The following is a 15,800-nucleotide window of genomic DNA, read 5'->3' on the forward strand; positions in this document are numbered from 1 at the left end:
AGAGGTCAGAGAGAAAATGCGAGACAGAGAAAAAGAAGAGAAGGACAAGGGAATGAAACAATAAGAAAATAAAATGAGGGGAAAAGACAGAGAACAAAAAGAGAGACAGAGTTAACAGAAATTGTAATGAATGGTTACTATTGAACAGAGTTAGAGGGATTTTTCAAACATTAAATGGGGAATGTCAAGGTCAAGGAAAAGATTTCAGAGTAATATAGAAAAGTCAAAACTAAGGCCTGAATCTTTTGAGACATAGCATTATTTACCGGGTCTTCCACAGTATCCACTGGAAACCTAAACACAGCAGAATTTGGGATGTGTGATGGAGTGGGGCAGAATCCAGACATGCACATTCTGATGGCACTAGCAACTGTATGGCATACTAAAAAGTCCATGTTGAATGTTAGTGAATGAGTGAGTGGATGAATGTAACTTCACATAAGCCTGTATCCCAACACCAAGTCACCATTTATTTACATGTGGAGAGTCCTTTACACTGATCCAGCCTACTCAGAGCCAACTCTGAGAATGAGCAGGATGTCTGACACTCCTGCACTTTTTATAAACACGTCCACACCAACCCTCCAAAGGTTAACCCATCCAGACCCATTCCCCGACATTTACCCCTGACTAATAACTTATACTATGGGCAATTTAGCATTGCCAATTCACCTAACCTCCAAATCTTTGGACTGTGTGAGGAAACTGTAGCACCTGGAGGAATCCCACGCAGACACGGAGAGAATGTGTAAACTCCGCACAGACAATCGCCTGATGCTGCAATCAAACCCAGGTCCATGGCACTGTGAAGCAGCAGTGCTAACCACTGGGTCACCGTGCCCCGTGACAATCCTGCTTTTTTTTTTAAATCAAACAATTCACCGTTTACAAAACAATTAACATTAACAGCTGTATACAGAGACACAGCAATTTTATTAGGGAGAGAAACAGCAAAGCCAGGCCCCAAACCCTACCGTCAAACCAGTTTTCAGGGAAATGAGGACAAACCTCAAATCCCAACAGTCCTGCTCTTTCTTTTCTTTTGTTCACAAATAAGAAGGATTTGGAAGGTAGGTGGAACTGGTTTAGTTTGGGATTATGGTTTGCATGGACTGATTGGACTGTTTCCATGCTGTAAGACTCTACAGCTCCGCAGAGGCTGATGTTCTGTCACAAAGTCTGCCTTTAACAGTCCTGCTCTTATCTGTCAATCAGGGCTCCCTGACTGGACCAGATTAACAGCCACAATATCCACATCCACAATATGGATTCTCCAGTTCTCAAATTACTCAGTCAAACCAATAGCATCTCAGAATTAGAGGAGGCTTGGAGTTGTAATATTTTTTAATGAAATTAGTCAACTCATGAAAGGTTTTAATATCTCATGCCTCAGGGAAAGTTAGGCTCCCAATAACTGAAAAAGTGGCTCTTCATATGCCCCAGTGTCAGTTGCCTGGAAAAAATAACGCATTCTTTGCACATGCTGGGCCCAGTCTTCAACAGCAGGATGGAACTAGTCAAGCTTCTCTTGGCATGATGCCACAAATACTTACCCAACTCAAAAACGACTGTTGTGTACGAATTTCTTTAGGAGCATGCTTTTATCTCGGTACCATTAAAATAACTCCAGAGGCCGATATCCTGTCACCAAGTGACCTTTTATTTACACTGATTCAGCTCCCTCCTAGCCAGCTGTCAGAGTGACAGGATGTCTGATACTCCTGGGTAGGTGGATTGAGTGGAAGTCAGATTCAGTTGGAGGTAGGGTGATTGGGACTGATCAGATTGGGTTATTGGGGGTATTTGTGGGTTCAGGGGGATAGTTAGGTGGTCAGATTTATAACTGGGTCATGCTTGGAATCAAGTGTTGGTTAGTCGAGTGTTTGGGATCGTTGGGTGTGATTAGGGCACAGTTGTATTGTTACCCAGGAGTTAGGCCAGGTTTTCTCTGTCTATGTTCCTAGGTAGTATTCCAGGAAAGTACATCAGAACTGACTGGGGGATCTTAGGGACCAGTACAATTCTCCACCATAAGTTTAGTTTAAATTTGCTGGGCAATTTCATACAAATTTATACATCAAAACTTCCATGTGGTCCTGAAGCACATCTGTGATTGTCTGAGACCAAATGTACAATCTGGAGAGTGTAAGGTTTGGTTGTATCATTCAAGAAACAGTTGATGTAGTGATATAGAGATTGTTAAATAGTTTGCAGGGATGATGAAAAGGAGCTTCATGGCCTGTTTAGATTAGATTAGATTACTTACAGTGTGGAAACAGGCCCTTCGGCCCAACAAGTCCACACTGCCCCGCCAAAGCGCAACCCACCCATACCCCTACATTTACCCCTTACCTAACACTACGGGCAATTTAGCATGGCCAATTCACCTGACCTGCACATCTTTGGACTGTGGGAGGAAACCGGAGCACCCGGAGGAAACCCACGCAGACACGGGGAGAACGTGCAAACTCCACACAGTCAGTCGCCTGAGGCGGGAATTGAACCTGGGTCTCTGGCACTGTGAGGCAGCAGTGCTAACCACTGTGCCACCATGCCGCCCAAATGTTATCCTGAAGCATATTGTGGCCTTGACTGTTGTTACTTAGATATTGATTTTGGAAAGTGGAGAGCAACAGGCTGAAAAGTCGTTGAAAATCTTCTTGAAACCCAACATTGGGCCACTAAGAAGGCCAATTTCTTATTTTTAGTCTATTTTTAAAAGGGGAAGATGTTTATAAAGAATACCCACCATTACTGGCTGATCGGGAATGCTTTGGCTTTTTCATACCAAGAGCTTCTTTCAGATATTCCGGTGTACTTGTGTAGCTCGAGTTCCGACTGTATCCAGAGATATACTCAGTCTTCAGTGACTGGGACAGAGCTGAGGGAACAACTGTTATAACAATGTGATAACAATGAGAATCACAACACCCTTACACTCAAACATGCTAACATATCAAAAAGCTATGTATACGCATATATGAATCCGTAGGTACATATATGCATAAGCACACACAGACTGGGACGGGTTAGGTTACTTGTCCTCGATCAAATAAAGCTATAGGCCGCATTGCTGGTGGTGCTCTTCCATCAATTCCTTTAACTTTCAAATCTACAGAACTGAACTCGGGTATAGAAATGTAAGCAAAGTTAGGGTCAGATTTAAATGTGAGGCCTCCACCATTCAAACTGACAAGTCTGAAGTGGCTATTGTTCTTCAACATGGAACCAACATGGGAGAGGGGGATAATGGAGGGGAGGAATGGTGAATGGAAAGGAGGGAAGTGAAAAGGAGAAAAGCAAAAAGGGAATGTGAAAATGATTAGAGGGGAAGGGATGGTTAAGTCAGTTGGGAGAAGGGAGGGATAGGAGAGAAAAGAGAAGAGGGGAGAGCTTGAGAGGGAAGAGAAGGGGAGGAAATTGGATGACCTATATGGCTGTCACTTACCAGCACCCTGTTTAAGTGATGCTACCCACATCTCTCTCGGCACCTTGGCTGATGGGTTTTCCATGTGCATAGTCCCTGTACCCTTTATTGACCTCCATACAGCTGCCTTCTTTGGATGCAAGTATGTGTTTGAGAGATACGGGGATTCTGTAGGAAGAATGAAGTGAGAGATAAAGTCAGTAAGCAGGATTTCAAAGATACCTTGGACAACAGTACCTGCAACAGCATACATCTCTACGACTCTAAGACCCTGTTTGTGGCTTTTCTGCCTTCAAATGTCAGCTGTGGTTCAGTGATACTACTCTTGCTTCTGATGCAAATGTTTGAGGGGTCAACTCTCCCTCTGAAGAATTGGGAACACAATCCAGGCTGTTAGTTCGCTGAAATAGTGAGAAAATGCTGCTCTCTTGGAGGTGGCATCTTTTGGATGCTCAGTTATACTAGAGTCATAGAGATGTACAGCTTGGAAACAGACCCTTCGGTCTAACCTGTCCATGCCGACCAGATATTCCAACCCAATCTAGTCCCACCTGCCAGCATATCCCTCCAAACCCTTCCTATTCATATACCCATCCAAATGCCTCTTAAATGTTGCAATTTTACCAGCCTCCACCACATCCTCTGGCAGCTCATTCCATACACGTACCACCCTCTGCATGAAAAAGTTGTCCGTTAGGTCTTTTTTATATCTTTCCCCTCTCACCCTAAACCTATGCCCTCTAGTTCTGGACTCCCCAACCCCAGGGAAAAGACTTTGTCTGTTTATCCTATCCATGCCTCTCATAATTTTGTTAACCTCAATAAGGTCACCCCTCAGCCTCCGAAGGTCCAGGGAAAACAGCGCCAGCCTGTTCAGCTTCTCACTATAGCTCAAATCCTCCAACCCTGGCAACATCCTTGTAATTCTTTTCTGAATCTGGGGGACTCCACTGGCCACAGGCCTCCAGTCTGAAAAACAACCCTCCACCACCACCCTCTGTCTTCTACCTTTGAGCCAGTCTGTATCCAAATGGCTAGTTCTCCCTGTATTCCATGACATCTAACCTTGCTAATCAGTCTTGTCGAACGCCTTACTGAAGTCCATCTAGATCACATCTACCGCTCTGCCCTCATCAATCTTCTTTGTTACTTCTTCAAAAACCTCAATCACGTTTGTGAGACATGATTTCCCACGCTCAAAGCCATGTTGACTATCCCTAATCAGCCCTTGCCTTTTCAAATACATGTACATCCTGTCCCTCAGGATTCCCTCCAACAACTTGCCCACCACTGAGGTCAGGCTCACCGGTCTATAGTTCCCTGGCTTGTCTTTACCGCCTTTCTTAAACAGTGGCACCACGTTTGCCAACCTCTAGTCTTCCGGCACCTCACCTGTGACTATCGATGATACAAATATCTCAGCAAAAAGGCTCAGCAATCACTTCTCCTAAGGCACCATCTGTCCTATTTGATGGATTAACAGATTATGACAGCATTCAGAGTACAGCAAGGGAGTTTTCAAATACTCTGTTCTCTCAATCAACGCAAGTAAAAACAGGTTATCTGATTATTTGCACATTGTATAAATTTTCTGCCAGTAAATTGGTTGATGCATTTAGAGTCATAACAGGACAGAGGGAGGCTACACTGACTTTCCAATCAATCTTATTCTCCCATTTGAACTCCCTCATCTGTGACTTGCACTATAGCAATGACTAAATTCTGTAAGTACTTAATTGATTGTAAAGCATATTGGGATGCCTGAAGTAATGGAAAGCAGTATGTCATTGCCAAGTCTTGAAGATGTAGGAACAGAAATAGGCCATTTGGTCCACTGAGCCCGCTTCACCATTCTGCAAGATCATACCTGACCTGATGATCCTCAACTTCACTTTCTGTCTTTTCCCCATAAACCTTGATTCCCTTACTGATTAAAAATCTATCCAACTCATTCTTGAACACGCTTAACAATCAAGCCTCAGCAGCCCTCTGTTGAAAAGAATTCCATACATTCACCACGCTGAGAGAAGATATTCCACCTCATCTCTGTCTTAAATGGGTGACCCCTTACCCTGGACCTAGACTGTCCCACAAGGGGAAATAAACTTTCTAAATAAACCCTAAAAATCTGACTCATTTCAATAAGATCTGCTCTCATTCCCTAAATTCCAACAAGCACGTACCCAACTTACTCAACCTCTCTCATAAGGAAATCCTTCCACTTCCAGAATGAACTCAGTGGACCTTCTCTGAACTGCTGCCAATGCTAGTATGCCTTTCTTAAGATGAGAGGACCAGAACTGTTCATGGTATTTCAACTGTGATTTGATAATATTAGCAATACCTCCGTATTTTCATACTCCATTCTCTTTGAAATAAAGGCCAACGTTCCATTTGCTTTCTTGATTACTTGCTCAACTTGAATGATAGATGCTTATGATTATACACTAGTATTCCAAAGTGCCTCTGCAGCTTTCTGTAGTCTTTTACCAAATATTAAGCTCTTATCTTCTTCCCGCCAAAATGCATAAGGTCACATTTTCCCACATCATATTTCACCTGCTAAGTTTTGCTAGGTCACTTAACTTGTCTATATCCCTCTGTAGATTCTTTGTATTACTCTCACTACCTAAATTCCCACCTAATTTTGTGTCATCTGCAAACTTGACATAGTACATTCACTTCAGACATCCAAATCTTTAATAAATACTGTAAATAATTGTGGCCCCATCACTGATCCCTGTAGTGCTCCAACGGTTTAGGCCACCATCCTGAAAATGCCCCAGATTCCAACTCTCCGTCTTCAATTAGTTAGCCAATCCTATATCCATGTGAATACAGTACCCCAACATCATGGGTTTTTACCTCATTCAGTAGGTTTATGGCCATTTCATTTCAAATGCCTTTCATATTGCATTTGACACAGAATCCAAGCAAACCCACAAACAGGGAAGCCAGTAAAGGCGCACTTTACACAGGACTCATATCCAAGATCCTTCACACTCATTACTGCCCAGACTCACCCATAGATTTGACAATTTTAACAGTCTAATTTTAGTCTTCACTGCCATCAACAGAGAGAATTGTGTGTGGTGATAAAGCTTATTTTCCATCTCATCCCAATGGTTTTTCCCTCAGGTTAAAATTACAATAAAATATACAGTGCAATACAGCACAGGAACAGGGCCTTTGGCCCACCAAGTTTGTGCCAATTCCTAATGCTTATTTAGACCCACTACTGTGACAATATTATGGCTTTAAGAGGTGAATTTTGTCCTGGTGTTTTTTAATGAAGAAACGTTGAGACAGACTTACCAAGTGGTATGCTCAAAAACAATAAGATATGCTGCTTGAGAGGCTTTGGGCTTTATTAAAAGTTGGAACAATAGAAGCAGTCTGAATGGGTGGGGTCAAGCTTCCACAGAATCAGGATTTTAGTTCTTTTTTCTGCAGTCTTAAAGCCTAAATGTGGAAGCTTTTATTCCTATCTCTATCACAGCTAAAAGTTGAGGTTTTCTTACTGCTGCTAGAATTACGTGAGACACTGAATTTGCCATTGCCAATTGTGCGTTTATGGGATGTTACTATATTGGAACAGTTAATTAGTCATTTATATATATTAGAATTTTGATAATTACAGTTAAAACAATTCTTTTGTTTTTATTCTGTCTGTATTTTAACTGTAGTGTAAAAATAAAGTGTGTTTTGCTTAAAGTCGAGCAGTTTGACTAATCAAGTTCACCTGGAATGCAATACCTTATACTTACCTTTAAAATAAGAAAATGTTAGGGTCCAGGTTGTCCTCTTAATATATTTTCAGGGGATTTGGTCTGGTCCAAAAAACTACTCATTGCCCATACATGGTTTCAATCCCTCTGTTCACATGTCTATCAAGATACACCTTAAATATTGCTAACATGCTTGCTTTCACCACCTCCACTGGCAGAGCATTCCAGGCACCCACCACCTTCTATGTGAAATTTTTTTCCTGCACTTCTCCCCTAAACTTTCCCCTACTCATCTTGAATCTGTGCCCTCTTGTAGTTGATCTTTCCACCCTGGGAAAAAGCCTCTGACGATACACCCCATGTATGCCTCTCAATTTTGTAATCCATGATCAGGTCACTGTTCAGCCTCTGTCTTTCCAGTGAAAACAATTTGAGTTTCTCCAATCTCTCTTCATAATTAAGACCCTCCAGACCAGGCAACGTTCTGTTAAACCTTCTCTACATAGTTTCCAAAACATTCACATCCATCTGAAAAAGTGGCAACTATAACTATATGTAACATTCCAAACGTGGCTGAACTAAAGTTTTGTACAGTTGTAACATAACTTGCCAACTTTTATATTCAATGCCCCAGCAGATGAAGGCAAGCATGCTGTATGCCTTCTTGACCACCTTATTCACCTGTGTTGGAACTTTCATGGGATCTGTGGCCAGATCACAGCTGGCCCTGGGTACTTGTGTACCTAATGAATTTCAAGACATTCAACACTTCCTCCTTCATTATGTTGATTTGCTCAAGAGTATCCACACACCTTTCCCTAACCTCAACATCCCTCTCTTTGGTGAATACTGATGAAAAGTACAGCTCATTAAGAATCTCACTATTTCATCTAGCTCCACACATAACCTCCCTCCTTTCAGGGATCTGTATGCCCAGATCCATCTGTACATCAATGCTACCAAAGGTCCTACCATTTATTGTATAATTCGCACCTGAATTTCATCTTCCAAAATGAATCACCTCCTATTTGTATGGATTAAACTCCATCTGCCATTTCTCTGCCCAAATCTGCAATCAATCTATATTCTGCTGTACCCTTCGACAATCCTCACTATCTGCAACTCCACCAATTTTGGTGTCATCTGTAAAATTATTAATCAGATCACTTGCATTTCCTCCAGATCATTTATATGTATTACAAACAACAAAAGGTCCTCGCAATAATCCCTGCAGAACACCACTAGTTACTGATCTCCATTCTGAAAAGCATCCTTCCACCGCTACTCTGTCTTCCACGACAAAGCCTGTTTTGTACCCATCTAGCCAGCACACCCTGTATCCCATAAGACTCTACCTTTTGTACCAGCCTGCTATGAAGTACTTTATCAAATGCTTTACTAAAGTCCATGTAGAAAACATTCACTGCCCTTCCCTCATCAATCAATCTTGTCACATCCTCAAAAAACTCAACCAAGTTGATGAGAAATGACTTTCCTCACACAAGTTCATTTGCTTCCAAATGTAATTAAATCCTGTTTCTCAGTATCTTCTCCAATAGGTCCTGCACCACTGACTCAAACTCACTGGCCTGTAATTACCTGGTTTATCTTTGATGCCCTTCTTAAACAAAGGAACAACACTGGCCATTCCCTAGTCCTCTGGAACCTTACCTGAGGCCAAAGAGGATGCTAAGATATCTGTTAATGCCCTACTACAAGTGGTTCTCCGATAACACTGTAGTTGCGTTCCATCAAAACCTCGCTTAATAGAAATAATGGGCCGATGGGAAAAATGGGGTTGGGGCAGACCAGCAAAAAAATATCACTCATGACTGCTCAAAAATCACCCAAAAGTCTAAGTCACAGCATTGCCTGAAATTATATTTATTAACAAAACAAAAGTAAATTTAACACAGTGTAAGAAAGCTGCTCTGTGTACAGTACTTCTCACAAAAAGCTGCTCTGTGGGCAGCTGACATTGGCACATGCGCAAAATGGCACATATACTGATGCTGACATTGAACATGTGCAGAATGGTATGAAAACTTTGGCACTGACAACGGCACATATGCAGATCGGCATGAAAACCGGCACTGACACTTGTGCTTGGGCAGAATGGCCTGGACATGGCACATGTGCAGAACGGCATGGACATTGGTGTACGTGCAAAACGCATGGAGCACCAGTCCCCAATGGAATCACGCTATTGACAATGGAGGCAAGCGTTCTTGAAAATACCGTTCTCTAATTCTTCAGTGACCTTATAGCCAAATCACGCTGCTGAAACACGCTTTATCTCAGAACTACCTGTATTTCCTCCCTTGCCTCCCACAATATCCTCAGATAGATCACAGTTGGCCCTGGGTTCTTGTGTATCTAATGAAGTACACATACTTCATTATGTTGACCTGCCCAAGTGTATCCACACACCTTTCCCTAACCTCAACATCCCTCTCTTTGATGAAGACTGATGAAAAGTATAGCTCATTAAGAATCTCACCATTTCATCTGGTTCCACACATAACCTCCCTCCTTTATCCTTGAGTGGGCCTACTCTTTCCCTACCTACCTTCTTGCTCCTAATATATCTATAAAATGCCTTGGGATTCTCCTTAACTCTGCTAGCCAAGGACATTTTAGCCCTCCAACTCCCGGTTTGAGCTCCTTCCTACTTTATCTATATTCTTCAAGGACTTCATCTGTTTTTAGTTGCCTAGATATTGGGTATGCTTCCTTTTTTTTTTGACTAAGCTGATAATTTTCCCTGTCATCCAAGGTTCCTGAATCCTACCATTCCTGTCCTTCATTTTCACTGGAACATGCCTGTCTTGCACTCTAATCAACTGGTCTTTAAAAAACTCCCACATGTCTGATGTTGGTTTATCCTCAAACAGCTGCCCCCAATTCATATTCTCCAATTCTTGCCTAATTCAGTTAAAAGTTGGCCTTCCCTTAATTTAACACCTGCATTCAAGATCCATTCTTGTCCTTATCAATAAGTATCCAAAAACTAATGGAATTATGGTCACTATCATCAAAATGCTCACCCACTGAAATGTTGATCATCTAGTTGGGCTCATTTCCCAATACTACATCCAGTATGGGCCCCTTTCTCACTGGACTATCCAGGTACTGTTCAAAAAATCCTCCTGGTCGTGCTTCTATATATTATCCCACATATAATCCAGATGTAATGTAATGGCTTCAGGAGGGGAAACATTAGATGGAAAACAGTTGCACTGTGAATTTGAATTAGTACTACTCACTTGGGGATTTGGGTGGCTTATTTGATTTCTTCTTCTTGGGTTTCTATATGTAAAAAAAAGTAGATCAGTAAATCAACCTTTATAAATTTCACTTTGTCAATAGCTGTGGCTTTGTGGCCTTTGAATTGCACTGTTGAGAGGTGAAACTTGCAGACAAACTCCAGACTAGCACTGCAGCATCTTACTATTTTAGGTACTGCCTTTTAGATAAAATAATAATATTGTTCAAAGATGGCAAGGGTCTGGTGTGATGTGAGGTCAGGCAGTGTATGCAAATTTGGTGCTATCTTGTCATTTTAACTATAGTAGCATGCAATCCAATCCAAGCTGTGTTCTTGACTGCATGTTTAACAGGGGGCTTAAGAACATGCATGGGACAAGCAATGCTCCAGTTAGCCTCCAGCTCTTAAAATGAAGAAGTCTGCTTTGGTATAAGCCTGAACAAGAAATATGGAGGACCAGATAGCAAGTGAGAACAATGATGGTGTCTGGCCCAGAGGACACAGCAGCAATGCTGAAGAAAGTTTAATGACTTTGCACACTTATTAAAGTAAGTGAATTCATTTTCAAATCCCTCACCCAATTTCCTTTTACATTTTTATGCTATTGGAACTCAAAATATCCCATTTGGTCAGTCACTTTACACCTCGGAGTGAGTGTAAAGTTAAAACCCTATGGAGACCAATCACTTTTTAAACAAGAGGTTAATTTATCAGCACCCAACAAAAAATCACGAGACAAGGTTTCCCATTTTAAGATTTCCCTGTTACAAACTAAGATTAACATAGACGGAACATTCATAAACAGGCACAAAAACAAAATTGCTGGAAAATGTCAGCAGGTCTGGCAGCATTTGTGGAGAGAAAACAGAGTTAATGTTTTGGGTCCACCTCTTAATGAACTGGAGTCAACCAAGACATTACTCCAGGCTCAAGTGTAGTGAGAATATCCTTAATGGATAATGAGATATGACCAAATAGTGGATGTGAAATTCAGATCTATAGCGCTGTTGTAGATACTGTATTCTATATAATCTGTGTATAAAGCACTCTTGTCCCTACCTCTTTGCTGAGGTACTCTTTCTGGGCTCTTTTCAATTATAAGGTCATGTTGAAATCTAAGAGGGACTATAACCACAGGCCAATGTATGAATCAGCAACTCCTGTATCCTTACAGATTTTAAGCACCAGTCTTCAAAAAGAAAACCTCCAAACACACAACACAGCGCTTCCACAAATAAAAATAGAGAATGCTAAAAATAATCAGCAAGCTTGGAAATATTTGAGGAAAGAAAACATGTCAATGTTGTCTTCTACAAACTCAACATGAGTAGAAGCAAGTCAAAAACACCTCAACTAATGTTGCTACCTGGGATTTCAAATTATCCTAATGCTGAGCCCCACTTGCAGCTGAAGGCATATTCTTTAGTGAATAATAAGCAAATACATTCAATAGACTTGTACAGTCCAAGTTTGCATTATCAGTGTAAAATCAGCTATTAGAAGTGATAAACATCATGACTGTGACCATTAAAAGGCTTCAGCCATATGCAAGGCACAAGCAATTGAATGGTCTTTTCAGCATGGGATACTGTATGGGCTGCACCGGAAGTGGCTGAATATGCAGCATGCTCTGGTCCCCCAACATTTGCATCGGCCCTTGTTCACTCCAGTTGCCATTTTGGTTTCTGCACTGTTCACCAACGCTAGACGTTACAGATCTATTTGAATGCAGTATTGTATAGGAAGTCAGCTGTAAGACTAATCTTCTTAGCAGTTTCAAAGAGTTAACTCAGTCACAATGGGCTGAATAGCATTTTCCAACGACATATGAGTCTATAATAAGAGCGTTCAGTTTTTCGGTGCTGTCTCCAGCCTTGATATTAATTTCAAGTTCATTATCCAGTTATTAGCTCACTGCTGTTTATTAGATCTTTCTGTATTCAAATTGATTGCCATATTTCCTCTATTACAACAGTGATGATAGTTCAAAAATTTCTAAACTGGTTGCAAATTGTTATGATTACCTGAGGTCATGAAGACCACTTATTTTAATAGAGGTTTATCTTTGTTTCCTTTCTTAAAAATTCTATTTAGTACCCTTGAGGTTATTGATAGTTTCAGATGAGTCTCTAGTAGCTGTGATACATTTAAAATTAGTCAGATTAGCAGAGCTTTTCTACATATTTTCAGTAATGATCGTCTTTTTAAAAATTCATTCACAGGATGCTGCCTCGACCAGAATTTATTGCCCATCCCTAATTGCCCAAAGGGCAGTTAAGAATCAACCTTATTGCTGGGAATCTGGAGTCACACGTAGGCTTCCTGAAGAAGGGCTCATGCCCGAAACATTGATTCTCCTGCTCCTTGGATGCTGCCTGACCTGCTGCGCTTTTCCAGCAACACATTTGCAGCTCACACGTAGGCCAGACCTGGTAAGAAGTGAGGATGGCAGTTTCCTTCCTTAAAGGACATTAGTGAACCAGATGGGGTTTTCCTACAATCAACAATGGTTTCATGGTCATTTAGACTCTTAATTCCAGATTTTTATTGAATTCAAATTCCACCATCTGCCGTGGTGCAATTCAAACCCAGCACTTCAGAACATTATCTGGGTCTCTGGATTAACAAGCCAGCTGATAACACCATGAAGGTGCTGGGTTTGACCAACACCATCTGCTGTTGGTCATATTAAAACAAAGACATTCAACTATGAATGTCTGAGTTATGATCCTGAGGTCTGGTAATACCATGAGCACACTATTTTCAGAATCCTGCATTTGATATTTTCTTTTGTATTTGTTGACTTACTAATGCAACATTAATTATTCAATACCATAACATTTTTTTTGTAATAATGGAAATTGTTTTCCATTTTGGAACTGACAGTGCTTTTTAAAAGGAGTTCTTGAGTTTGTCAGTAGTTGCTGGGTGGAGGGACAGGAGAGGAGAGTTGTGTCAATATTTACAGGTGATCCCCATGATGGTGCTAACATTTGTTGGTAATCCCTGGGAGCATGTCAATATTTGCTGATGATCTCCAGGAGTTTGTCAATGTTGATAGGAGATTTCAAACAATGTGTCAATATCGGTTGAAGCATGATAAGAAGAGTGTACCAGCACTCTGTCAATCAAAATGAACAAAAGGGCAGCTCTGACTGCACAATTATATCTTAGGTATCTTACCTTTTCTATATCAGATTCATATGTAACAATTGAAAGTCCATCCTCTCCCTGAAACAGAAAAAAAGTACATAAGTAAACTTTATCACATTGGAAAGTAACTCTCTCTTTCCTTCCTAGGACTATTCCAACGTATGCTTTAGTATTCCGTGAGTCCGAAGATTGTTGTCAACTGTCAATTCAGTGACTCTACCATTTGTCTCGACTGACATATTACGGTACTAAGGGAGTTTTTTTGAAGGAGGTGTTAAACCATTGACCGCTGCATCTCTGGTGGTCCACAAGAAGGGCTGGGGAGTTTACCCTCTATCTTCATGACCTGCAGTAACAGGCACACACAAACTAACCCTTGCCCCACACACTACACAACTGTCTCTCCTATGTTATCTGTATCACCATAGTTCGAAAAAGCTTCATTGGCTGTAAAAAAACTAAAGTGCTTTGGGGAGGAATGGTATCGGGGGACGAGGGGGAATTGGGCAAGGGTATAGGATGGGGTGGAATGGGAAGAGAAATTGTTTTGGGAACAATTTGGGTGTTTTCCCCCCCAAACTCGGTCATAGAAATCCGTAGATTCGTTTCTCGATGGGGTCTCTCACCCCCAGGTCCTCCTCAGTCCCACCACTCAGCGACATCTCGGTACATCAGGATCACCCGTGCCTGGCTCCGGGGGAGGAGGGTCCTGACTCCCCTGGTTTGGTCCTGGTCCTGGGTCCGTGTGGGCCCCAGCTGTTTGACGGCGGGGCTATAGCAACGGGAGGGAGTCACAACACCGCCGGTCGACTGAAAGGTTACCCGGAGTTAGTTAGGCGGCGAGCGCTGCAAGGGATCCACAGACGGATTGGTGCAGGAGAGATTAAGATCAAAGAAGAAGCGTGGACGAGTGAGACCGAGGAAGGTTCAAACACCAAGAGAAAGTGAACGCAAAGGAGAAATGAACAGTGTCTGAAATATTCAGCCACCAACCGCATATCCATGGCGCTCCTTGCGCACAGGGACGGGCAACTGAATCTGTTTACCTGGAATTGTTCCAGCTAAATATTTTTAAAGTAAGTAGGACGGGTCAATAAAGCAAACACTTTGATGTTGTGTTCGAAAACTCTGAAACCATTGATTGGGGGGGGGTCGAAACAAATGAATCCTAGGTCTTCAGCTGAGGCTGAATCTATCGGAGACGGCTGGTGTCAACTCTACGCCGGTTCTAGTCGGCCCGCTGAAGCCAATCGATCCCTCACCGACTCTCACTCCTCGATATCGGAGGCGATACCTCGGGAGAAGCGAGTGCCGCCAGATCGGTAACGTGAGGGTCACATCGAGTAGGCAAACAGTCGCGCAATTATCTCACCGTCAGGCTCTTCAATTTTGCCACGTACATGAAGGAGGAAGAAAAAAGTTGTGAAAACTTAAAATAAGTTTTTTTTTCCAAAAAAAGGATTTGGGAGCAGCGAAGTATTTTGAAGGTTATTTATTTTGCCGTCTTGTGTTTATTATTGAGGAAATCACATGGCAGCTTGCCGGCTCACATGATTTGGACATGGAGACGGAGATTAATGAAGGTAAGATGGAAAACTTCAACGTGTCTTCCTCCAGCAGGTTGGCTGTGGCTCGGTTTTTGGACCGAACTTTTTAAAAGACTTAACGGTCCGTGTTTTTCTCGGTCACGGGAGTGAAATTACTCGAAGACCAAACCGATGAATGAAAATACCCGGACGGCAATTTGGGGGGTGGCGGGGTCGTAACAGAGTGTGTGAGACTGTTTTTGGATTCCGAGACTCCCCGCGCCGCCTGGGGACCCCGTTCTCTAACTGCCACAAACAGCTGAGTATCACCCCCTCCCGCGCACCCCCGCTCAATACCCCCCCCGCTCAATACCCACCCCCGCCCCACACCCCCATCCTGGGCCTGGCCTGAGCACACGTGTGTGACCCCACACCCCCATCCTGGATTTGGCCTGGGCACACGTGTGTGACCTCTCACCCCCACCCATCCCGGATCTGGCCGGAGCACATGCGTGTGACCCCACACCCCCATCCCGGATCTGGGCTGAGCACACGTGTGATCCCTGATCTGGACTGAGCACACGCGTGTGACCCCACACCCCCATCCTGGGCCTGGCCTGAGCACACGTGTGTGACCCCACACCCCCATCCTGGATTTGGCCTGGGCACACGTGTGTGACCTCTCACCCCTACCCATC

General features: G+C 42.6%; 2 protein-coding genes across 7 annotated transcripts in view; one reads left to right on the forward strand and one right to left on the reverse strand.

Moving 5' to 3' along the window:
* iqce (IQ motif containing E) overlaps nt 1–15,025 on the reverse strand; it is a 65,023-nt gene extending 49,998 nt beyond the window's left edge. For 2 of the 6 annotated variants that reach the window (XR_006314803.1, XM_043711808.1), the window contains exons 1-5: nt 14,203–14,353; nt 13,607–13,654; nt 10,422–10,464; nt 3,449–3,595; nt 2,750–2,893 (exon numbers count right to left, since the gene is read on the reverse strand). Coding sequence is in view for 5 of the 6 variants with exons in the window: in XM_043711808.1 (XP_043567743.1) it covers nt 2,750–2,893; nt 3,449–3,595; nt 10,422–10,464; nt 13,607–13,654; nt 14,203–14,238 (418 nt within the window). In the remaining variant the exon portion in view is untranslated. Of the gene's footprint in view, nt 1–2,749; nt 2,894–3,448; nt 3,596–10,421; nt 10,465–13,606; nt 13,655–14,202; nt 14,356–14,948 lie in introns of those variants that run through there. The other 4 variants (XM_043711807.1, XM_043711806.1, XM_043711809.1 and 1 more) reach the window with 4 other exon arrangements.
* LOC122560758 (sorting nexin-8-like) overlaps nt 14,831–15,800 on the forward strand; it is a 37,849-nt gene continuing 36,879 nt past the window's right edge. Inside the window, exon 1 of the mRNA XM_043711812.1 lies at nt 14,831–15,159. Coding sequence (XP_043567747.1) covers nt 15,138–15,159 — 22 coding nt within the window. The 5' untranslated portion in view covers nt 14,831–15,137. The remainder of the gene's footprint in view (nt 15,160–15,800) is intronic.

This window comes from Chiloscyllium plagiosum, chromosome 21 (genome assembly GCF_004010195.1).
Source record: "Chiloscyllium plagiosum isolate BGI_BamShark_2017 chromosome 21, ASM401019v2, whole genome shotgun sequence".
Taxonomy (NCBI): domain Eukaryota; kingdom Metazoa; phylum Chordata; class Chondrichthyes; order Orectolobiformes; family Hemiscylliidae; genus Chiloscyllium; species Chiloscyllium plagiosum.